Below are 26,705 nucleotides of genomic sequence, written 5' to 3' on the forward strand. Positions count from 1 at the left end.
AAGGTTAAGTGGTTGATAGATACTGAGGCTGAGAGGTTGGTTATTGATGAGAAATTAGCAAGTTGGCTGAGAGAGATAGGCCCAAGTTGTATAGTTTTCAGTTGTATTTCCATAGAGGATTGTGGGAACCTCTGTTACTAGGCCTCTGGAAATTTTCTGATTTTCCAATAGCTCTATCCATCTGATCTAGAAACTAAAAGTTATGAGTATGCAGAATTTAGAATTGTAAAAAAATAGATAAAAGGTTTCAATCAGAGCATAGACCAAAAATTCTGTCTACTAGAGAGATGTAATGGTTGTCTTTTAGGAATCAATGTACAATAAATAGAATCAGAATATACTGTATATATGCAGTGTGTATATATTGGTTGAGGTGTGCTCTTCTTACAGACAGTTGTACAGTTATGTCATATCTATCATGGTCTTTGATTGATTTCAAGATTAAAGAAATGGACTTCTGAAAAACTATCGGTCCATGTTGAATGTAAGTCTCAAGAGTTTCTGAGATAGATGTGATGAAAGAACTGGCATAGCTTCTCTTCCAAATGATAAGAATATCATCTGCATAATTGTGTCTGTATTGAGAAATTTCAATTACTGTTATCATTATAAAAGCCAAAGAAATTATTTTAAACGAAATTATTCTATAAAATTAAGATTTTCACATATTTACGTAGTATTTCTCCAGATTTTTAAAACATATACAGCTGTTTTGGAGATCAAGACCTAATCATTTATATTAAATTCTCTACTTTTTGGAATTTAACTTACCCTCAAGTGTACCAACACAATGTTTATAGAAAATGCATCTCAAATTATATTCAGGTTACATTTTCTGTCATTATGACTTCTGTAGTCTTAATGTAAAAAAAATAGGTGTATGTGCAGTTAAGATTTCAGATTAGCCTATAAGAAAGTGAAAACATAGCTTATGAAAGGAGAGAGGGTGAAAATTTAAATATATTTTTAAATATTTAATTTTAAGCTGATATTTTGTCATTTATATTAAATAAGTTATTTCCATTCTATTAGCTAAGAAAACATCTAAAAGGAACATTTATCGACCCATGGATGAGAAAACATTAGAAAAAGCTAGAATAAAACGTGAAAAAGAAGTACGACTGAATAATATAATAAGAGAACTGGTCGTTTATTCTCTGTATCTTTGGATTCTCGTAATTATAAGCTATGGTCAAAGAGATCCAAACGGTTATTATATGAGGTTAAACATAATAAATAATTTTATCAAACCTGGAGATCACTGGAATGATTTTAATAAGGTATAAATATTAAACAATTGTATTTTATTTTAATATTTTTCTATATTAAATTTTGGCTACTTTAAAGGTTAATACGGATAGACGATTTTGGAATTGGACTACTGAAGTTTTGATTCCAGAATTATTGATCGGAAACTGGTATAATAATCGAATACCTTTAGGTTTGCGAGGTTTTATTGATGACAGAAATAATGTAAAAATAAGTTATGCCATTATGAGACAAGTACGAATTAAAACTAGTAAGTAGTAGTAAAATATTTTTTTGTTTTTCGGTGTTCGCTCAAATATGTTTACGTAATGTGTAATCAAATAAAAAGTTTAAAATTACTTGTGAAAATTACACTTGGTAACGCAGGGTATCAATGGCTCATCAATCATCACTGATTTATTTATTGAGAGTTCTTGTGATTGTTAGCAAAGTAGTAAGGAATTGCCCATAAATTAAGTCCGCATTTTTCTTCAAATTTTTACTCCCCCTCCCCCTCTTTGGACGTCCAACAAAACTCAAATCCCCCTCAAAACCTTTATCACTATATTAGTAATAAAATGCATAAACTGTATAAAATTTAATGAAATAAAACGGACGTCCGTCGAAGTTCAAAAAGTAAAAGTAGCCAACTCAGAAAGCATTCTTCTTTGATAAATAACCTGAGATTTGACGATAAAATCAAAAAGACATTTTTGTGAATAGATAAAAATGTAAAAATTCAAAGCCTTGAATTTACAATATAACATTAATATGGATGATCTATACAACGAGATGGCTATACTGTAGTTAAAGAAAAAGTAACAAGTGTAATGATGGAAAATTTAAGTATTCCAGAAAAACTGGTAAAATTTTTGAACATTGCCAAACTCAGCGATGGGGGATTTATCCGTTGAACCAGAGAAAAATTCATCAGCGGGAATTCCATGACCACTGCGATTGTTTCTTATGAAATCAAGTAAAAAGCATAAAAACATTTAAAGTTTCCAAACTCCAAGCTTTATTTATGTTAACCGTCTTATGATTAAGTTTAACTCATTGTGAATGGGCCTTTCACAATGTACTGTACCATACGTAATGTTAATCTTAAAGCGTTACTTACACCATTGTTTTAAATGTTGATGGAACCAAAAGGAAATTTAAATAAAGACTTGCTTACGAACGTTATTAACTTAAAAATAAATATATATCAAATACTTTTATAGATTTTGTCTAAAAGTCCAAAACCGGCTCTAGTCATAGTTCATATATTTTTTTTTCTTTACATAAAAGTTAATTTTTTACAGTGAAAAAAAATGAATATATTATATTAATATGATTATCTAATATTGTTTTATTGATGTAAATACTTAATATATTTTTTAAAATTATTTTTTTATTATATTCTTTTTACATGTTTTCAATATATTTAACTGGTTAAATAAAATTTATAGAAAATGGCTGTTTTATTTATTCCTGTAGATCTCTGTTCTCAAAGTAATTTTGTATGCCTTGTATATAAAACCTCACTAAGTCAAATACATTAATTTGAAGCTGTTTACAGGTTGCAGGCACAATATATAGTTTTCCATATAATATGGTGTTAATAAATTGAAATTGTTGGTACTTTCAACTTTAACCTCTTTTCTGTATAACCTCCACCCTTTGATAGATCTTGTATGTTTTTTGAATACAGACAATTAATACAGATAGGATTTATGCTGAACACAATACTATTACAACCTTGCATTGACATCCTTTTATTGATATAACATATTATGGCTTTTTGATTGTGACACAAGGAGCACCTTGACAACACACTCAAAAGTATCATAAACTATATACAATTTTGTAATTATTTTCTGAACAGATTCTTGAGAAATGATTTGATAACAAAATTTATGGCCACAGAAAAAATTGAGAAAATTCTCTATTAAATTAACTTAATAACTTAAAGTCAGGATTCTTTTTTATTCCTTAAACTTAGTTATAAAGGCATAGTGTGCAAAAAATATCATTTTATAACTTTCGATAATCTTTCTATTTGTAAATTTAAAATCTAGTTCTAGTGTCTAGTTTTTATAAATATCAATTTTTTTTCTAATATCTAAATTTAGATAATAAATATTTATTTTAACATTTTTTAAACTATTATTTGATTTTTGTTAATCTCTTCCACAATTGTGTTCATCATTTTTATTCTTATGAATTGCTTGAATTGCTAAGCAATCAACTATATATCATATTTTAATTTAACATACTTTTTCAAATTTATTAAATATTTTTATTTTAATAGAATATATGCAAGCTCTGTTTTTAATGTGCATCAATTGCATCTCATTTAAAAGTGTGCATCTTTTTTGTTTATGATAATTTCCTTTCAAATATAAAATTGAGTGAATATATTTTGATATACTGTATCTTTATTCCATTATTTTTACTTTAAAATAATTTTCATGTAAAAACCTCATGAATTCAAAGAACATTTTAGAGAAATGCTTACATGAGCTTAAAAATGTAAAATTTTGTATTTGCTATTTTTAGAGGATTTCTTTCTATCTTTAAAGCACTAAATTCAAATTTAAAAATTTTTCTAAAATGTAGCTTTGAAAACATTCAATAAATAAAGCATTTCATATTTTTAAGTTTGTGTTGTAGCATTTCTGTAGATATTTTTTGAATTTGGTACAGGTATATCTCGCCTTACATCAGTAATTGGTTCCAGGAGAGGCGACGTAAGTCGAATTTACTTGTCTCTGAATCCACTTGTCACTAGGCTAAACCATAAATTACCATTCCTGGTTCTGTATTTTATTTATTAATGCATTTTTAATAATATATAGTTAATAAGGATCTATTTTAAGCTTACAAACAAATAAATTTTAGTTTTTAATATAATACAGAAAAAAGTAATCTAAATTTACGAATGCAGATACTGTAAATACAGTACATACTTGTAAATGTATATATTTTAATATGATTTTATGTGCTTTAAACATTTTTCTAGTGATATTATGACTTAAATATTTGTGGCTGACAGACATAAAGTTGAATAAAATGACTTAAACTTGATTTTTATTTTTCCATATACTTTTTTGACAAACGATGTATAATCAGGAACGACGTAAGTCAAGGTATACCTGTATATAGAAATAAATTTGTTGTATTTTGATTTTATAATTAATGAGTACAATTTTAAGATATGGAATCCAACCTCATTTTTATTTCTCTTGTAATTTCTGTTTATTTTAGTTTTGAGACATTTGTGTAGTTAGGAAAAAATAATTTATATTCCTGTCAGTATTAACTCAAAGTTTAATTTACTAGAAGCTAAGATTTGGCTCCTGGTCTTCCATACTCTGAAATCCCAGGAAATTAACCTTAATATAAAGAAAAAGATTTCATAGGAATTCTGTTTATATTAAATGCCATAATATATAATTAAAATGAAAGAAAATAGATAGATTATAAATAATTAAAGTATATTCTAAATATGATTGTGTCCATAATATGTCAGATTTGCCTAGTTCACTTTATAACTTAAAGTTGTTTAAACTATTAGAGCAATTTTGGATACTTTTTGTGTGCAATTACATTAAAATTAAATCGTTTTAAGATGTTCATTCTTTTTATGATGTCAAGAACTGAAAGATCCAGTAAATCCATCATGTGTAAATGCATTGAACTTTTAGAAGGAAATGAGATGGTAAAATGCAAAACAGACAATGCTGCCCTTAATTGATGTGATGTTCTTTTACAGTATATTTAACTTTATTTAGAAAGTTTGATTTAAGATAATATTATAAATTGATATCTGAAAGATTAGGCATCCACTATAAAACTTTCTAGAGAAATTACTGGTACTGGTACTAATAAGTGTTACCACTAAACCTTTGGGTTTCCAGTAGGGTTTGAATGTAGTAAATGAGGAAACGTTTTCAATTTTTTATCCATAATCTGCTTCAGGTTCTTATCATTCCAATTGTGGAATGCCAAGACTTTCAAACATTTTCAAATACTAATTGCTTAAAACTGTTAAATGCATTGATAGTACAGAATTGAATGATTTTATCCCATGACCATATTTTAATGCTGTGGCTGATCTTTGAGGGAATATGTAATTATTGATGCGGATGGTCATCACAGGCATATTGCATAGCTTTCTTTGAAGTTTACACAGTTCCTCAATTTGCTTGCCTTGTAAATTTCGAGTGTTTCCACAACTCTAGATGGGAGGACATACTCAAGGAACTTGAATGCCTAGAAGACATCACGACAAATCAGGGTACAATAGAAGCATAATTAGGAATTTAGCTCAGAACTTCTATAGACCAGAGTGGGTGACATACCTCCACAGACCAGGGAGGGTCTAATGAGATACATGATCTAAACGTCATTGCAAAACACAATGATAGAATATAACAAAAACCTGCATTCCCTATATAAAGAAATAGCACATAAGAAGGGCACAAAAATAGCTTACAAGAGGACACAAACAATTTACTCCCTATTGAGGAATGCCTGATAGTTTGAGGGCACCAGGAGTGTATAGTGTCCCAAACAGAGACCATAGGTTCCAGAGAAATGTGGTATACACTGGATTGACCAAATGGTCTATACAAAAAAAGGATTAAGAAAACAAATATGACATCGCCAAAAAAAGATACACCACAGCCCTGGCCACTTACGCCACCAACCCTGATGTAGAGGCCGACTTGGTCAATGCCAGCATTATAAAGAAATCCTTCCAGACATACCACATCAGGTCTTTGGAAACACTAGAAATTTACAAGGCAAGCAAATTGGGGAACTGTGTAAACTTCAAAGAAAGCTATGTGATATAGCAATATGCCTGTGATGACCATCCGCATCAATAATTACATATTCACTCAATGATCAGCCACAGCATTAAAATACGGTCATGGGATAAAATCATTCAATTCTGTACTATCAATGCATTTAACAGTTTTAAGCAATTTGTATTTGTTGTCTTGGCATTCCACAATTGGAATTATAAAAACCTGAAGCAGATTCTGGATAAAAGATTGAAAACATTTGCTCATTTACTACATTCAAACTATACTGGAAACCCAAAGGTTTAGTGGTGGTACTTATCCACTATAAAATTTTTTTATTTTTAAAATTTATAAAAAAATAAAAAGTAATTGTATTAGTAAAACTCCTAACTTAATAATAATAAAACCAGCAAAACAAACACTCGCTTGAAAAGCAAATGTTTTCACTCATTTTTAAAGGACATCATCAAGTTGGCAGTTAAAATTGAATCATTCTTTTGCTTCTTAAGGGTCTATGTCACATTTTCACCACTCCAATATATAACAGCTGGCAGATATTTTGTGCTTCATTTTTCATTTTTGAAGATGATACTTTCTTACAAAACAAGGTGTTCTGATGGAAAGCCCCTTTTCAGGTGCCTTATGTTAGTCATTTGCAAGTTGGAGACCTTCATCCTCGCTAAGTATCAGGATCATGTGGCTATATATTCTTGATACATCAATGATATACAGTACTTATTCTCTGGCACCAGGAGCCCAACACAACAATTAGTGGAGAATTTCAACAGTAACACTTATGGATTATATCTCAACTTGGAACAACACAGTCACAAGCATATGCATTTCCTGGACTTAGACATCCAGTTGAATAATGGATGCATAATCACAGGGGATTACATAAATCCTAAATATCTCTCTGTTTTCATACTGTCATGCTTGCATGATCCCTTTTTGTATAAATTGGCTGCCTTTAACTCATTGATCCATGGAGCATATGTATATATATTGGATCCACAGCAGGGAACAGGAATTTCACATTATCACAAACCAAGCTGTCCGACATGGATTCAATAAGATCATCATCAAGAGGCTCATCAACCCACTCTAGAAACATACAAAGTGGTTGCTTACAATGCAACACTTGCTCCTGTATATATAGAGATAGCCCATAATTGCATCAACATGGCCTTCAAAAGTAGCCCACCATATTTAATCTTTTTAGAAATGCCAAAGACTGTTGATCTGGCAACACTTATGGGGGGTATATTCCATCCCCTTTATAGACCATATATCCAACAGAGTTAGTATGTGGGAGCCACATACTAACTTTCCATCCACCTAAAAGAACATCAGCAGACCAAAAGGCCTCATATCCACCACCATACAGAATATACCAGAGATCTGGACAAAAATTTTACAGGAAACAGTAAATAGAACATAGCTCAGACATCTTGAGTTGATGGAAATTTACAAGGCAGCTTTAAGAAAAAAGGCCATCAACTATAAGGAAGATAATACCATCCCAAATCCATGGAAGATATATATTCACCCAACATAAATCTTGCAATTCCTGTAGGATTATATATACAATGTATCCACCTAGCTGGAGAGGTGAGATCATTCCAACAAATCAGCAAGTTAAAAAATTTAGTGCATAGACCTTTGGTGTTGAAGGACCCAACAGAGATTGTTATCATATCTGCTCTTCAAACATGAGGTTACCTGATGGACCAAACCAACCACTCATGCATTGACTTCAATTAATAATTCTACAGAACTGTTATAAAGGGCAAATTTCCACGGCAACAAGTTGATGTATAAGAGCATATCTACAACAACTGACCCTAAAGATTTTTCTCATACAGATGAACCTTATTTTCAGAAGGAGAGAAACATAATCAGCTGATGTAGCCATAACGTAAAAATAGAAACTGCAAATACAGAAATTCAGACACTTGTGAAACCTTTGATTGTTTTTACTGTTTTTAAAATAGCAAAAATAATCACAGCCCTTGCTGTCTATGCACTTTCTGATTTGGTTGATGTTTGCTGGCAACATGCTAAAATTATCAAAAGTATCAGAAATAGACATCACATATGTTACACGGAGGCTCTATACATTTACAAATATGTGCAACAGGGTCATTTCATCAGTTTTACAGATATCAAAACCCTTTGTGTCATAGAGAGCCTATTTTGAGTTGAACATGGCATAACCAGAATTGACCTCTCCATATGTCATTGGGATGCTCATCATGTATATTTACCTATTTTTGTGTATATTTGTCTTATAATTTACGGATTTTTGAGCTATATAGAACTTAATTTTTTATTTATGATGTTTATTTTTCATCATTTATCCACTTATTTAATTTTATTTTTATTTATGTTATTTATTTTTTCATTATTTAGCTACATATTTATATGTAATTTTATTTTATTCTATGATTTTAATTTTTAGTTTAAACCAAACAGTATTTCCATGTTCAGAAATATTATTCATTGGGCTGCAGTTTGAAAAAATTGTAGACCTATAAATTCTCATTGTTGGCTGTCTGTTCATCCTTAACCTTGAGAACAAAGTTAGACAGATGAAAGTTGAGACCAGATATGGAATGCTTGGGGGCAGAAGGCTCTGATTAACTATATACAAACTTCTGATTTTTATCAGAAGTCATGTTGTTTCAATTAAAAAAATTTTTTCTGAAAGGAGTTAGATAGATCAGTGGTTCTTAACCTTTCTATACTCACGGTCCACCAAATATTTCATAATTTTTTGTGACACCCATTTTTTTAATAATAATTTATATTTGGTAAATTTCTACATTCAAAAAACGCCAGTAACTGGTTCAGGTATGTGTTGATAATTTATATTTGTTAAATTATCTATAATAAATTGATTTTTTTTTATTATTACTTTATGTTTTTATATAATAAATGTAAAACATAACTTTATTATTTCATTATCTATTTAAGTAACATTCAAACTTCACAATTAAACATAAAAAGTCATTTTATTTTTTGTTAAAACTTAATAAGAAATATTTAAAAATTCATAGAATAAACAAAAAATATTTGAAAATAATTTTATAGGTTAATTATAAATAATTAAAACTAAACACACATTATAAGAAAGAAATGAACTATTATTCAATCCAAAGTCGATGCTAAAACTGAACTAAAACTAAAACACCCACAACTTGCCATAAAGATTTTGCATGTCTTTTGCAAAAGCATTTAAATTTTCAAAGCCTACTACTAAGCCTACTATTTTTTTCCTATTTATTTTTAAAATTCCAAGCATTAAAGGTTTCTTAGAATTACTTTGGAATAAAAGAAGTAAAGTGCAGTGTAAGTAGCATATTTGCATTTATTTCTTCTGTACTAACAAAGTTGTATGTAGGAAGAAATAAATAAATAAAAACTAAATACGAAAATTTTATCTTTCTTATTTCACTTTTCAATACAGTATTCGGTTATACATCAATTTTCTTTTTATTATATTCTGAAGGANCATCTTGTCTTGACGTTTTCTAGTATAAAATTACTTAAAATTTTGATAAGAATATGCTTTAAAAAAGGTATAAGGTATACATTTTCAGTAGATAATGTCATAAAAGTTTTTTTTTTTTAATTTTTAAGGCATTACTTATCAGGAAAATACTTCAAATAACTCTTTAAAAAAAATGGTACTTTGGATTAAATGCATGCACGCATTAACTATTAAGCATTCTGTCAAAAAATATTTGGTATCTTTTTGTTCTTTATTTTATTTTATTTTATTTTTTTATTATCAAATCGTTAAAGATACGACACAATTCGTGATAAGAATTATTTAAAGAGGCTATAAATTCTTAATCTTTGATTAAAAGTCAAAGCTGGTTATGTCTAAAAATGATTTAATGCCCTTCTCTACGCTTTCTTCTTTTTTTATGTTAATACAATACAAATGTTTGAAGTGTTACGTAAGAAGTGTTCGAAAGGATTTCAATGACTTCACACTAGCGCGTGGAATTTCAAATATTTGTCTTAATTAATATGCATGACGTCATCGCCCATTGATTGCCCTCTAGTGCGGAATCACGGAACTACCGAATGTTTTTTGAAAATCATTTTTTTTTTTAGGTCTGCTTCTTCATCCCTCCCTTCTTGTTTTATTAATCACAGGCGGGTAGTTATTAAGTCCAAATGAATAATGGTTTTACTCTGTTGGAAATCCTTCTCCAATCTATCGAGAAGTTTCTTCCCCCTTCCATCCTGTAAGCCTTGACCCTTAAAATCCCATGACTGAACCTTAAAACAAACTTCACCTCTGCTTAATGGAAATGATGAATGGTGAGCCTCGCCTCCGCATCTAAGTCCACCCAGGGGTCGTGTTCAGGTATTTGTCTCCTGCCACTAACTACCCCAGGTGGTTGAGACTGTTTGTCTTGGGGGACAGTCTCCGTAGTCATAGAATAAAACTCCTAAAGATAATTTGAGATTATAAAAATGAAGATAATCCTGAATCATCCTGTGTAGAGTTACACCTTCCTAACTATGATACGACCACGCATTCACCATCATAAATACTGATAGCATCCTATTTTGTATGAATATGCGAATAAATTACAACATTTAAAAAGTGACATATACCTATTGTAAGCGTTAAACTTACTGGACCGCCATGTGTTGTGGTCTTGAATCGACTAATTCCTTTCAGAACACTCTCTACTATGGATGCTAGTAGCGTTATGCATCAGTAGCCACATTCATCGAATGGTTTGGGTAGCTTCACAAAACATAGGGTCCACACAATTAACTTGACACAAGCCTCTGCATTCAAAAATCCACAAAATAGTCCAATCTGTTCCCCAAAATCGACATTATATTCACTACAGAAATCAGATTTAGTTGACATTTTACACTATTTACACACAAATCAACGTTACTAAACGGAAAATATTGTCCCAAACGCCAATTTTTTTTTAAGTTTAGTGGATCAATTTATTCAAAATTTGATAGAAAAATTTAAAAAAAAGAAGAAGAAAAGATCGTGACTATGAAAAAATTAACGTAATGTAAAGAATAAATTAATACGTAAAAAAGCGCGAAGCTACATGTCATCAATCATTAACCCCCAGATAAATAGTAGTAATTATTATTTATTAATTAGCAAATTTAATTGCCACTTAAGTAAAATTGCCAAAAAATTTCTTTATTAAAGATTCGAGTCAATTCATTTAACATTCTAAAGTTAACAATTTAGAAAACATTCCTACAAAAATCACGTCGAAGACAAAAATGAGAATCGAATGATGTAAGTAAGGTCGATGCGATTAACCTAATTAATCACTACAGACTTAATTAGTTAGCAAATACTCATTTATAAAAGCGAAAAAGAAGAATAATAGCATGAAAAATTAAAAAAAAAATAGCAATAAAAAAGATGAAAGAAATCGTTCCACTTTAACAATTTTAAAGTCTTTAACGATCCGTGATAAATAAAAATAAAAAAATAAAATATGCAAACGAAATTAAAAAATTTTACATATTTACACATAAATTCAAATTTTAAAATAAAAACTATCCACGTGTCAAGCTTAATTAAGCACGCGACTTTAATTTTTTTTTTATTTTTTAATTTTTAAATCATTTTCTATTTTTAGAAAACAACAAAAGTATAGAAAAAAAAATAAGAAGTTAGTCACGAAGACGAACCAATCATTTTCCAACTTATTTCAGTTACTATGGCTACGTATTTGACACGTCCAATCCCGTTTGGCCCGAGGCTCGATAGGTGCGGCTTACTCATGTTTAGCCACTCCTACTTCTAGTAGAGAGAATGGTTTGTTGTTATTGATTCGTTTGCGATTTTTTTTTTTTTTTAAATTTAANAATAAGTTTGAAATTATACTGGTATGAAACATGAATAAAAATCATTTTAGTATTATGGTTTTTTTATTCAAGGTAATCTTTGTATAATCAACAATCTCATTCACAATGGTATCTGCAACAGGATTTGAAGGATTCTATAGGAGCATTACTTTTACTTTATTCCAGTGCATATCTCTTTCTCTTTCCATTACTTTGGTGTCCTTCGTACTTTTTTGTGCATGAAGGTGATCGAACACCTTGTATGACAACAAACTCTGAAGGAATGATGGTTCATTTGGTTACAGAATGTTAGACAGTTCTTTTAAACACTAGAAACTACTCCAGCCAAATAGAATGAGACTGTCAAACTGCAATCTTTTATGCCAGGTTAAAGGGAATGTCTTTATCAACTTATTTTGATCTATGGGATTAAAGAATAGATGACTTTTAATTTAAATCTAAGCTGTCAAATGTTTCATTTGGAGTGTACATTCTGATCTGAATCCTTTTAAAGAAGTCCTAAAAATTTTCCAGAGAAGAGGAGAATGTGTTTACTGAATACATGTGGAACCATCATTTCCACATGTATTCAGAAAACACACTCTCAATGGCACACAATAAAATTTAGAAGCTTTGCTTAATAACATTGTCAAGACTTGTTACAGTAAAGGCTTGCTTCTGCAATTAAAGTGTCAGGGTCTCATACACCAACCAGTACTTTAGATCAGGCAATTATATTCACTGAAGAAGATAGAGCTAGGGAACTACAGAGTATATATATGCAAATATGGAAGGATGTGCTGATGATTCAAAAATTGATAAGGAAGTTGAGAATAAAATCTCTTAAGTTGGAGGAGCAAGTAAGGAATTAAAGGAGTCTATGTTTTTATTGATTGAGGTTTGCAAATTAAAAAATGTAACCCAGAACCTGTGGGAATGTGGAGGTATCTTAAATGCAGGCAGCTTGGCTACCTAGCACAGTAGTACAAGATGAAAAAAGTGTTAAACTAAGAGTGAACTAGTTGTGTGAATCAGCTACTTCTATTGTTAAGTTTGGCCAATGAAATTTTGTTATCTGATAGATGAGTCTCAATTATTGGTAGTACAATCAATGACTTTAAGGTTAAGTGGTTGATAGATACTGAGGCTGAGAGGTTGGTTATTGATGAGAAATTAGCAAGTTGGCTGAGAGAGATAGGCCCAAGTTGTATAGTTTTCAGTTGTATTTCCATAGAGGATTGTGGGAACCTCTGTTACTAGGCCTCTGGAAATTTTCTGATTTTCCAATAGCTCTATCCATCTGATCTAGAAACTAAAAGTTATGAGTATGCAGAATTTAGAATTGTAAAAAAATAGATAAAAGGTTTCAATCAGAGCATAGACCAAAAATTCTGTCTACTAGAGAGATGTAATGGTTGTCTTTTAGGAATCAATGTACAATAAATAGAATCAGAATATACTGTATATATGCAGTGTGTATATATTGGTTGAGGTGTGCTCTTCTTACAGACAGTTGTACAGTTATGTCATATCTATCATGGTCTTTGATTGATTTCAAGATTAAAGAAATGGACTTCTGAAAAACTATCGGTCCATGTTGAATGTAAGTCTCAAGAGTTTCTGAGATAGATGTGATGAAAGAACTGGCATAGCTTCTCTTCCAAATGATAAGAATATCATCTGCATAATTGTGTCTGTATTGAGAAATTTCAATTACTGTTATCATTATAAAAGCCAAAGAAATTATTTTAAACGAAATTATTCTATAAAATTAAGATTTTCACACATTTACGTAGTATTTCTCCAGATTTTTAAAACATATACAGCTGTTTTGGAGATCAAGACCTAATCATTTATATTAAATTCTCTACTTTTTGGAATTTAACTTACCCTCAAGTGTACCAACACAATGTTTATAGAAAATGCATCTCAAATTATATTCAGGTTACATTTTCTGTCATTATGACTTCTGTAGTCTTAATGTAAAAAAAATAGGTGTATGTGCAGTTAAGATTTGAGATTAGCCTATAAGAAAGTGAAAACATAGCTTATGAAAGGAGAGAGGGTGAAAATTTAAATATATTTTTAAATATTTAATTTTAAGCTGATATTTTGTCATTTATATTAAATAAGTTATTTCCATTCTATTAGCTAAGAAAACATCTAAAAGGAACATTTATCGACCCATGGATGAGAAAACATTAGAAAAAGCTAGAATAAAACGTGAAAAAGAAGTACGACTGAATAATATAATAAGAGAACTGGTCGTTTATTCTCTGTATCTTTGGATTCTCGTAATTATAAGCTATGGTCAAAGAGATCCAAACGGTTATTATATGAGGTTAAACATAATAAATAATTTTATCAAACCTGGAGATCACTGGAATGATTTTAATAAGGTATAAATATTAAACAATTGTATTTTATTTTAATATTTTTCTATATTAAATTTTGGCTACTTTAAAGGTTAATACGGATAGACGATTTTGGAATTGGACTACTGAAGTTTTGATTCCAGAATTATTGATCGGAANGAAATACAAGCAATTAACTTTTGTTGTGAAGAATATGAGTGAGAACATTAAAAACGTGTCGACCAGGAAAAACAAACACCAATAAATAAAGAGAAATTAAAGTTATTTTCAATTTGAAATCAATGTATAGGTGACGAATGAGACTCCTTTCGTCAACGATCCTCGTTTAGCTCGAGGTGAAGGAGAAGAGTGAATAATGTACTTTGGGAGGAGAGTAATTTTTACCCCGGGACGTAGATAGTCCGTGACGTCATGTACTTATGAAGTAGAGGTTGAGGTTAAGATGTTGATGAGGCTTCTCTTGGCTCGTTAATTTAAGAAAGATAGACACACCCTCTACGCTTCACCAAATCTCTTTTAGCATAGAAATCGTCTGATTGGATAAAATTAGGCTAACAATCGGGTCATAGATAACCAGCTTACATATTTTTTTTAATTGTTAAGTAATAGTGTTACGTAAACGGTTCATTAATTTAATTTTAAATATATTTTTTTTTCTGATAGAAAAATTCTCTAATCTTTTACTTATTCGTAATAATATTTAATATAATAATTTAATATTTGAGTTTTATGCTTACATCATAAAAAGTCTTCTCACGTGTAGGCCTTTGCTTCTGTATAAAATATTCCAGAAGTATCTGTAAAGACCTTCAAATTAAAGAATGGCCTTTTGTTTATATAAAGGGATTTTAAAACACGAGAAAGGCTGGCGTATACGCTAAAGATCTTTGAATATACAGAAAATCTAAAGACGTAGGCCTTCTACACGTAAATTAGAGTATATAAAGGCTTTGTGTATTATTTATTTTAAATAATAAATGAGGCTTTTTTTATAAATAAAAATTTTTAAAAAATTACAGTTTCTTACGATTTATTTCGGCTAATTTACGATTTATTTCACGAACGAATATATAACTTTTTAATAGTATCTTACGACATTACCGTAAACGCTTATCAAGTAACTCAACAATATTTATAGGCTGCACCGGGAGACTTGTGGAATGAATAGATAAAATCACTTAAGCATTTTACTGCTAGAGATAGGTCCTCCTGCATAAAATGCCAAAAAAGAATATCTTGTTCTCAATTTAACAAGCAAAATATATAAGTGTGCATAGAAAGAACACTTGCAGGAGTTGTATACTGTGAGAACTGTATGTAAATATATTATATATAAAGGTAAATAAATAAATAAAATTCAATTGGTTCTTTGCATTTTATTTCACAATAAATAACATATCCAATCAGGTTTTTAAGATAACCATTTTTTTTTTATTTTTTTATTTTTTCTTCATATTTTACGCTCCCAACATCTGGATAANTTTACGTAATGTGTAATCAAATAAAAAGTTTAAAATTACTTGTGAAAATTACACTTGGTAACGCAGGGTATCAATGGCTCATCAATCATCACTGATTTATTTATTGAGAGTTCTTGTGATTGTTAGCAAAGTAGTAAGGAATTGCCCATAAATTAAGTCCGCATTTTTCTTCAAATTTTTACTCCCCCTCCCCCTCTTTGGACGTCCAACAAAACTCAAATCCCCCTCAAAACCTTTATCACTATATTAGTAATAAAATGCATAAACTGTATAAAATTTAATGAAATAAAACGGACGTCCGTCGAAGTTCAAAAAGTAAAAGTAGCCAACTCAGAAAGCATTCTTCTTTGATAAATAACCTGAGATTTGACGATAAAATCAAAAAGACATTTTTGTGAATAGATAAAAATGTAAAAATTCAAAGCCTTGAATTTACAATATAACATTAATATGGATGATCTATACAACGAGATGGCTATACTGTAGTTAAAGAAAAAGTAACAAGTGTAATGATGGAAAATTTAAGTATTCCAGAAAAACTGGTAAAATTTTTGAACATTGCCAAACTCAGCGATGGGGGATTTATCCGTTGAACCAGAGAAAAATTCATCAGCGGGAATTCCATGACCACTGTGATTATTTCTTATGAAATCAAGTAAAAAGCATAAAAACATTTAAAGTTTCCAAACTCCAAGCTTTATTTATGTTAACCGTCTTATGATTAAGTTTAAGGTTACACATACGTAACTCATTGTGAATGGGCCTTTCACAATGTACTCTACCGTACGTAACGTTAATCTTAAAGCGTTACTTACACCATTGTTTTAAATGTTGATGGAACCAAAAGGAAATTTAAATAAAGACACGCTCACGAACGTTATTACTTTAAAAATAAATATATATCAAATACTTTTATAGATTTTGTCTAAAAGTCCAAAACCGGCCGTAGTCATAGTTCATACATTTTTTTTTCTTTACATAAAAGTTAATTTTTTACAGTGAAAAAAAAGAATATATTATATTAATATGTTTATCTAATATTGTTTTATTGCTGTAAATACTTAATATATTATTTAAAATCTAATTTTAAAATTATTTTTTTATTATATTAAACAATATAATAAAATACATAATTTTTTAAATTTTCTAGATAGTTGCAAAGTATCTAAAAAGCTATACGGTTTGATTAGTGAATGCACGGGACTCGGAGATATCTTCAGTGAAGATTCGAGTACATATGCCAGAGGATGGAACGAAAATTACACAATTAACACTTCTATACCACCAGAGTATAGATACTTGACCGCATCTCAACTGAAAGGATATCCATTTTGGGGGAAAATGGGTTGGTACGGTGGAGGAGGTTATGTCGTTCCACTATTTGGAAAAAAGGAAAAAGTTTATGAAACTATCAGCAGGTTAAAAGCCGATAATTGGATTAATCAAAATACTAGAGCTATTTTTATTGAAATAGCTCTTTATAATGCTCAAGTTAATCTCTTTACTGCAGTAACTATACTTGCAGAATTCTTGCCCGGCGGCGGTATTACACCATACTATCACATTGATCCCATACGACTCTTATTCTATCATACCAAATCTGGTTTCTTTACTCTAACTTGTGAAATTATCTTTGTCATTTTTAATATTTACTTTACGATAAAAGAATTAAAAAACATAATTAAATTAGGTAAACCATACTTTGACGAATATTGGAATCTTGCGGAAATTGCAAATCTCTTCTTTGCATATTCGGGTATAGGAATGAATATATATCGCTTAATTCTTACTTATAGAATTTTGAATATTTTTACCAAAACTAAAGGAACCGGTTACGTCAAACTTCAAGAAGCAGTTCTTCTCGATTCTAGTTATGGTTATGCCATAGGTTTTCTCATGTTTATATCAACGCTTAAATTTCTTCGATTGTTCCGATACAATAACACAATGAAATTAGTTTCTGGCACTCTAAAGATGTGTGCCACGGAATTGAGAAGCTACGGAATATGTCTCATGATCGTCTTTTGCGCTTTCGTAATACTTTTCTGGGTTCTGTTAGGTACTTTCATGGTAGAATTTTCAACATTTGTTCACTCTTTTGAATCATGTATAAGCATGCTTTTGAAAAAATTCAAATATTCCCACATGGAAAAGGCTTCTCCGTTCTTCGTACCCATTGCTTTCTTTATATTTTCTATCGTAGCATCAATGGTACTGATAAATATTCTTCTCACTCTTATACTTCAGAGTTTCGAACAAGTAAAGAGTAATTTAAGCAAGCAACAAAACGAATTAGATATCATTCAAATGATCAAAGAGAAAATTAAAATTATTGTTGGTAGATCTCGCATTCAACCCATGATAATAAATAGAATTAGGAAAGATCAGGATAAAATTAAAGAATTTCCAGAAAAAGTAGAGAAATTATTGCATTTTATAAATAGTAATTACTTTGAAAATGAGTTAGTTTTTCAGAAAATAAATGAAAAATATTCAAGTGAATATAAAAGAAAACCAGAAATTTGGAAAAATAATACAAATAATTCTAAAATGTTTCTTAAAAAATTTGGAGATATTTAATTATCTTTTAAAGAAATTTCCAGTTTAAATTGTGTGAAATTTTTAAATATTTGATTATAAAATCGATCTCTTCTTCTTCTCTCTTCTTTCTTCTTTTGTGTGTCAATTGTGGGAAAAAAAGCATGCTTTACGAATTTAATTACTTAAAAAAGTATTTAATTCAACTTAGTAATTTATGCAAAAATAAAATAAAAAAGTATTTAAAATAATATTTCAATATTGCCAATAGGAAGGCTGAGGATTCGGGTTCGAATCCCGCGCAGTCAAAAAAACCCCTCGGGATTTTTCGTGGTATGTCAGGCCCTGTTCTTCACTCTCCCCCGGCTTTCCCTATTGTGTGCCCGACCAAACTCACAATGGGCCTGGTTAAAGGCCTAATTAATGCCCACGTGAGAAAGATAATATCAAAATCACAATTATTTATTATGCTTTAATAGAGTATAAAATATTTTATAGTTTAAAATTACTTGTGAAAATTACACTTGGTAACGCAGGGTATCAATGGCTCATCAACCATCACTGATTTATTTATTTATACAACGAGATAGCTATACTGTAGTTAAAGAAAAAGTAACAAGTGTAATGATGGAAAATTTAAGTATTCCAGAAAAACTGGTAAAATTTTTGAACATTGCCAAACTCAGCGATGGGGGATTTATCCGTTGAACCAGAGAAAAATTCATCAGCGGGAATTCCATGACCACTGNACCAAAATTGTAATTTATAAAAGGCCGACTAGTCTGTAACAAAAAAGAAAACTGTATATTTTTTTTTCCAATTTTTGTTTGCACATATTCAATTTTTATCCACAAAACACTTGTTTTTTTTTTAAATTCCTACTTGTTCTAAGCTTATAAATTTCCTACTTCTGGTATAATTATTTGTGTTTTCACCTCTATATCCGTAGCTATGTAGCTTTAAATATATACTAAGGATATAGGACTACACTTTGATGACAAGTCCAAGGATGTGTTTTCTTTCCTTATACAAAAAAACACCTTTGTTTTTTATCTGTATTCGTAAGCAGAATGATGTCTCATAAGTTTAGATGTCAGTCACCAGAAGAGATTCACTGAACCGTAGACACAGGGATACATGGAACACACCAGAAAGGTAGACAAGACATGGGGGGTGAAAGAGGGGATGTGTGTGTGTGTGTGACTTGTGTAGCTTTTGGTTTTTCTTTGTACACGATGCCTTATATAGGAACTGGCAATATGGGGAAAAGAGGAAACAGGGGTACCATCCATCCGCCCGTTGATTTTAAGTAGGGGCATGCTGCAAGCATGTGAATGTTTTTATTCTTTATTCTCACGGAGGTGGTGTCGTTGTTTGGATTTCTAAGGGTGAATCTTCGCCGTGATTATCAGCTTTCCATTTTGTGTGTATCTTTGGTGAAGTAGCTGTCTGGTGATCGTCACTAGATCCGGAAGAATTTAAAGAATTCTGTGATGATTTCTGATCTGTCTGTCGACTGGTTTGTTCCTCTTCTTGTTTCTGTCTCTTATGTTTAGTCCGGCGATTTTGAAACCATACTTTAACCTAAATTTATATATAAAAAAAAGGTTTTTAAGATAAGTATACCGCATTTTATTATAAATAAATTGAAGAAAAATATAATTTTATAACTTAAAAAGTGAGTAAAAATATTAATTTTGTTTATTTAGAATTAAGTTAATATATATATATTATTTGATGTACTTTTAAAGCAATTTATACGTATTTTAAGCCCTTTCTGAGTAGTCAAAAAGCTGTAATTTTTATCGAGTTATATATGAAAAATGTTTTTGATCTCGGAAGTTAACGTCCAATTGTATATCTTTGATCTGTCCACTACAGTGTCCACTCTTATGTCCAGTTCTAGAGTTAGTGTCCAGCTTCTTGTCTGACGTCACCCATGTGGACCGGAAGTTAACAAACCGGTAGTCCATTAGTCCAACGTCCGGACTGACGGTAACGTATGTGATACGGACCGTTAGCGATGTCATCGGTCCGGAACTTGGCCCTAATGCTGGTGTTCTCGAGTTGATCCCAAAATGGTAAACACTTCAAGAAACGATTTCGTTGATTGGCCTACAAACATTCTTATTATAGAGAAGATGAAACAATAGAAACGTGGACATACTTTTGTTTATTTAATCATGACTTCGAATAGCCTATCCGTGATCATGTACTGTAAATCTGATATCTAAGCCCTCGTTTCTTAATAATAAATTTCGTGTTTGGATAATTTATGAATTATTTAAACAATAGTTTCTTCCTTAGTTTAGTTTTTGGTTATAGATTAAAATTTATAAAGCGAGCATCACACAAAAAAATTAGTCTATAATCCCCCTTAATGTTTAATCCGCACATTGTTAAATTCGATCTATAACCGGGGATGATTTAAACATAATGCTTATAAATATAGGTCTGTAGATAGAATTTTAACGGATTTATATGTGTCTATAAGCGTAATAATTATAAAACTGATCGCGTATAAAATTGCCGTGTTGAAAGTCTATACTTTTCAATGCAAGAGATCCATTTTTTAATAAGATTTATGCTTGAAATGATTGAGAAATTGTCTTTAAAGATCTTTATAATTGTAAATTAAGGTAATTATAATATGTATAAACGAATTAATTCTTGAAAATCTTTAAATTTTCTCATAAAAACCGTTGATTCAGTTGGAGGATGAGGATGCACTTAATGTAAATAAGTAAAATAATTACGATTTATCCTTATAATTACTAGAAAAAAATACTTAGAAAGATTTCTGTAAGTGTACATTTGCATAATTATGATATTTATAAGCAAATTAATTGCCAGAAGTTTCTAAATTTTATTATCTTTATCATTAAATCGTTAATTTAGCTTAGGGATGCGGAGGATGCGGATGAACTGATGAAGGAGAAATAATATCGTTTTTTTTGGATGAGAAAGAGCATCTTCATTTCTGATTTTTAAAAAATGCATTTCTAGAAGATAATAGGTAAAGTTTTATTTAACCATTTCTAATTTTATACGAGTTAAAGTTTATCTAAAGTTGTTAAATCAACAACTGATAAGATTAGAATATACAATTCTCGATACCAATTAACTCTATTTTGGTTTGGGATATTTTCGTTTGATAAATAATTTCACTCTTAACTAACTACGTCATTAAAAAAGTGCCCATTCATCACTGATTATTAGACAAAAAATAAACAAAAATTCAACTGGAAAATGCCATTATAAAGTTTATACTTTAATTTAAAATTATTAAATAGCAGTTTATATAAACACAAAACCGTGAAAATAATAAAGATAAATATCAATTTTAGAAAGAAAAAAATACAATGTTTTTTTTATTCGAAAAATATCAAAATGTGTGCTTAGCATTTAATTTCCATGCGGAAAAAAACAAAAAGGAGAATATATAAGTTCACATTTTATATTTTCAAAGCACGTATGGGTAATAAAATTGTTTTATTTCACGACGAAAATAAAAAAAAGAGAGAACGAAGAAGGAAAAAAGCACCATCCAATTTTCCAACAATGGTTCCTCTTCCTTCCTGGTTTTATAGAGAGTATGTAACTCCGAAACATTGGAGGGTGACTCTCTCTCCACATACTCCATCATGACTTCATCAGTGGTTACCATAGTAACAACATCCCCAACCGTCTACTAAAGCTACGGTTTTATGACCAAACGGGTAATCAGTACTTAGAAACGTGCACCATGCACCAATTGCACCCGTGGGCCAATGGTTGGTACGATTGTCTGTGATAGTTCCTTAATCCCGCCTGATGTAACGCCACGCCAAACGATTACAGGGCTACCCATTATGGCGAAACGTGCTAGAGAATTAAGTCCCTCAAGGGACAGATTGGCCCTGACTGTCCCCCATATCATCAAATGGTTTGGCAATATATGTATATATATATATATATAAGGTATACGCTTCGTACCAACTGATACACTGTGCTCTGGAAATAACCCATTTGCGCTCTCATTAATTAACATATTATTAAATGTTTTCTGTAATTGTGTATTAATGTCAAATTTATGTTTAAGCATCTTTATTTTAACGTTGTTAATTAAGTAGTTTACATATTTTAAACAGGGCACTTTAAAATCTCTATTCATTAACTAGGTATGTTGAAAAGACAGAAAAATTGGATAGAAATTCAAATTAAAAAAAAATTTTTTTAATTCATTTGCATCTTTGATTATAATAAAATAACTTAATAAGTTGNAATTATTTAACGCAGTTTTTAATGGTTGTTGTTTAAGTAAATTCATCCTCGACTTTATACAGGTTTTAGTGTGGGTGTAATTTGTTTATTTATTTAATCGCTTTTAAGATTAATGATTTAGAATGTGCTGTAAGGTCTTGTTGAACCGATTTTGGTATTGTTTACTGTTGAGTGTGACGTTGTCCCTTCTCGTTTCTAACAGTATTGGATCTACCCATCTCTCGAGGACAATTTACTTGCCTGTGATATCTAACTGGCCGTTGACAACTATGCAGTTGTTAGACCAACAGAACAGGAACCAATGCGCTCCTTTCCTCCTTCACTTTTCCTTCACAGTTTACTATAATATCATTCATGATCGTCATTCACTAAATTTCCTATGTTTATTGTCTTGATGTCTTTGATTCATATAGGAAAAGCTTGAATATATCATCAAATTTTGTCATTTTGTAAGCAATTTGGATGGATTTATTTTTTAAAATACGGGAAAATTACACAATAAATTGTTTAGGAACCTTAAATTAAGCAAAAAATGATTAAATATTTAACATTATATCGCATTGTTTTTCGTACGAAAGTTAAGGATGAAACATTAGAATATGCTTATTTTAGTGAGAAAAATGTAGATTTTTTCGCTCAGAATTTCAAAAATTACACTTCTAAACATTTAAATTAAAAAAAACAAATTAAATTTTAATTACTTTCATGTATTTACGAACATTTAAATTAACCTTGAAATGTAGAAAGTTGTATGAGTACGCTCCGAAGAGCGACGTACTGTACTTTATACAAGGAAATATAAGCAATTTTTATCATTAATTTTGAAGTTAATTTGCATATTTACTCATAAATGACGTTTAATTATAATATTTAATACATAAAAGGCTTTAAAAAGTTGATAAAATCTTCCAGAAACGAAAGCATTTAGATAAGGCAAATTTAGGATTCTCCGTGGAAGAAATTTCATAAAAAGGGGGGAAACAAAACGAATTTAAAGCAAAGAATGACGGGAAGGGTCCTCTACATCCGGGTAACCTTATCTTTACAGTCTTCGGTCCGGTAACTGACTAGTTTATCGTCTTTCCAAATTTTACAGTGACTATGGGTACGTGGTCGAGTACTTAGATGCAGTAAATCAGTTCGTCCCTCCCCCTGCGGGTCTAGCAATTTCAAAAACTAAGGAAACGTGAAGTGAATGAAACACCAACGAGTAGAAGATACGATAATTCTTTAATTGGCAGTTCGACGTCATCTGGAATCACTTCATTATAGTTAATCAGAAGTATGCGACCCACCCACTAACTGTTGACTTCCCTTATTCTTGGTTCTTAACACATACCATCCTAATTGATCGGTGCTTACCGACCCGAGGGGGTATCATACCTCACTCCCTTTTTCGTCTTTACTAAAACCGGACACAACGAAGGTCCCTGCTTGAGATTCGCATCACACTTTTAATGCGAACGACAGTTTAAGAGACGAACCGGAACGTCATTAATGAGCTGCTTTCTCTTGTGGCTAAAGCTGCGTGGGAACATTTACCATAGGTCTTTTACCTTGCAAAGGTGGGCACACCGGGTCATATAGTCATCCCCTTTGCTTATTCTAATTTATATTGTATCGTTTGCCCGCCGATTCTATTGGAAATTTTCATGAAATTCGTCGAAATTATAAGTTTTTAAGGTGTTTTTTTTAAAAAATACAATCGAATCTGATAAGATTTTAACGCTGTTTTAAGTGAGAATTATACAAAATTAATCGAAATTTAGTGGGTTTATAGTCTAATTTACTGTATCTTAAGCTAGAATTTTAATCAAAATGGTTGGAAATTACCTAGTTTTAGCGACATTTTAGTATATTTTTACACTTTTTAAAAAATATAAGAAAATCTTATAAGATTTCAACACTAAATAAGCACGAATTAAGTAAATTTAATCTTATTTTAATTATAATATCGTAAGCTAAATTATTAATTTAAATTAATTAGACTATTTTATACATTGATTTAATTAATATTTTCAGATTTTTCTACTCTGTTATATAGCCTAAGAATACAATTGATGTAATCACAACGGGGTGTATTAACCTCTATAGAGTTTAGTACAACTAAAACAGAGTTGATTGAACACGAACAAGTTAGTCAATTGTGCTATTTTGATTAAAATATAAAGCTTTGTTTAACCAAATTATGTTAATAGATTGTTTATGAGATTGCCCCTTTTTTTAAGGGCTCAAAATGGGCGATTAACAATGGGTACATTTAACAATTAATAATTAAAGTCTATACATTATAGATACACCCAATTACACAAATATAAACAGATGGAAAAAAAAAAGAAGAAGGTTCAAATTTCGTCCAATCACGTTAACTAATACATAAAACAATAATTGATGCGGTTGGATGAAGAACTGGCAAATTAAAAAAGTTTTTATATAAAAATAAAGATAAACTTTCTACGGATCGATAGTTTTGACAGTAAAGAATGGAAATAAATAAATAAAAAATAATAATAATAAAAAGATTTTTTAAGGGAAGGAAATAAATTTTTTTTTAATATAAAACGTCTCAACCCACTTTATTTTTAATTGTTTAGTTTATAATTAAAGAATAAATAAATAAAATTAAAGGTTATCGATGATTAACGAAGATTATTTTTAGTTTAAAATATCATTTCGAGTTGTTTAATTGTATAAAAAAATAAGTGTTTAAAAGTGCATAAAAGTACATACACCCTATAACACTGTTGATAATTCCGTTTTATATGAATTTCATGTTGTACGAGTCACTTAGATTTTACAAATTCGTGAGCCATTCACAGCCCGAAACACATATTTGTAAAATCTAAGTGACTCGTTATATGAAATTCATATAAAACGGAATTATCAACAGTGTTAAAAGGGGTCGACTGTAAATAGTTTAAAATTGTATGTATTTAAACGTATAAAAGTGTATAAAGTATATAAAAATGTATAGAATCGATTCAAAGACTTTAAATTATATAAAATTGCTCATAAATTTAGTAATTATAATAAAGAATTATATAAAATTTCATTAACAAATTCAATTCTTTTAGCATTCATTGAGTTTTGTAAGAGCAATAAACGAGCTTAAGAAGGATAATTAAAATTTAATTTTAAGCACATTTTATTAAAAAGTAATTTATATTTTTAATTCTTTAAAAATCTTTTAAATAAATATAATTTATTTAATTGATTTTAAGCATTTATTCAGGAGAAAAAAAACAAAAAAAAAACGATGTGTAATCTAGTAATAATTAACGAACTTTTTGATAGATTACCTTTCTATTAACTCTATAATACATTAAAAATTAATGAGAATTATTGAAACATAGTAATTAGGAAATATTAGTTTGAGTAAAACTTTTATCTTCAAAGAAAAAAATAATATAGAAATCATTAATAACTTTAACAGATTATACTTATACATGAAGAAATTAACGTTAACTATATTAGTTATCGTTAATTTTTGACGTGTAAAGAATAATTTATTAAATTTATTAATGATTTCTATTTTAAATTTCTATATTATGATAATAATCTAAACACTTTTAAGTATAGAAAATTGAGGTTAATGATGAGAAGAATCTAATTATTCTTTTTAAAAAAATAACCGAGAAGATGAAGTTAGATAAGGCGCATAAAATATCGTGTGAAGTGAGGTAAAAATGTCTTTAAAAGTAATTAGATTTTAATTTTATAATAAATTTAAATTCTTTAATTAATTTTATGGATATAAATTAAGATTTTAAAGCATAAATCATACAATTTTGTTTATGATAGAAGGTAGTATATGACCCGAACACCTGCCTCAATTTTCTACCTTTTTTTTCGTGTTCATGTTGATACTATATAGATATAGCCTATATAAAATTCAAAATGGAATAAAAAGTAAACTTAAAGAAAAGAATCGATATACGAAAGTAAGCAATTCTTAGGTAAAGAAAATCTATAGATAGACACATAAAAATGTATAGAAAAGAGTGAATTTTATAGATAAAGATGTGAAAAATTATTCTTTTTTTTAAAAAAAAAGTATTCTATAAATGATAAATAAAAAAAATAAATAAAATTTATTTTAATCTATTATTTAATTTAAGAAAAATAATAAGAATCAGATAAGAATTAATTGA

The 26,705-nt window shown here is 29.7% G+C and overlaps 2 protein-coding genes across 2 annotated transcripts in view; one reads left to right on the forward strand and one right to left on the reverse strand.

Annotated features, from left to right (window-relative positions):
* LOC111630845 (polycystic kidney disease protein 1-like 2) overlaps nucleotides 1-18,999 on the forward strand; it is a 48,099-nt gene extending 29,100 nt beyond the window's left edge. Inside the window, exons 19-21 of the mRNA XM_023375008.1 lie at nucleotides 1,348-1,519; nucleotides 16,904-18,221; nucleotides 18,828-18,999. Of these exons, the coding sequence (XP_023230776.1) occupies nucleotides 1,348-1,519; nucleotides 16,904-18,221; nucleotides 18,828-18,999 (1,662 nt within the window). The remainder of the gene's footprint in view (nucleotides 1-1,347; nucleotides 1,520-16,903; nucleotides 18,222-18,827) is intronic.
* Nucleotides 19,000-19,091: 92 nt separating this feature from the next.
* The window catches only part of LOC111630857 (homeobox protein EMX2-like), a 27,928-nt gene continuing 20,314 nt past the window's right edge, over nucleotides 19,092-26,705 (reverse strand). Inside the window, exon 3 of the mRNA XM_023375019.1 lies at nucleotides 19,092-19,875. Within this exon, the coding sequence (XP_023230787.1) occupies nucleotides 19,645-19,875 (231 nt within the window). The 3' untranslated portion in view covers nucleotides 19,092-19,644. The remainder of the gene's footprint in view (nucleotides 19,876-26,705) is intronic.

Source organism: Centruroides sculpturatus, unplaced genomic scaffold (assembly GCF_000671375.1).
Source record: "Centruroides sculpturatus isolate CEXI.00-Female unplaced genomic scaffold, Cexi_2.0 scaffold6, whole genome shotgun sequence".
Classification (NCBI taxonomy): domain Eukaryota; kingdom Metazoa; phylum Arthropoda; class Arachnida; order Scorpiones; family Buthidae; genus Centruroides; species Centruroides sculpturatus.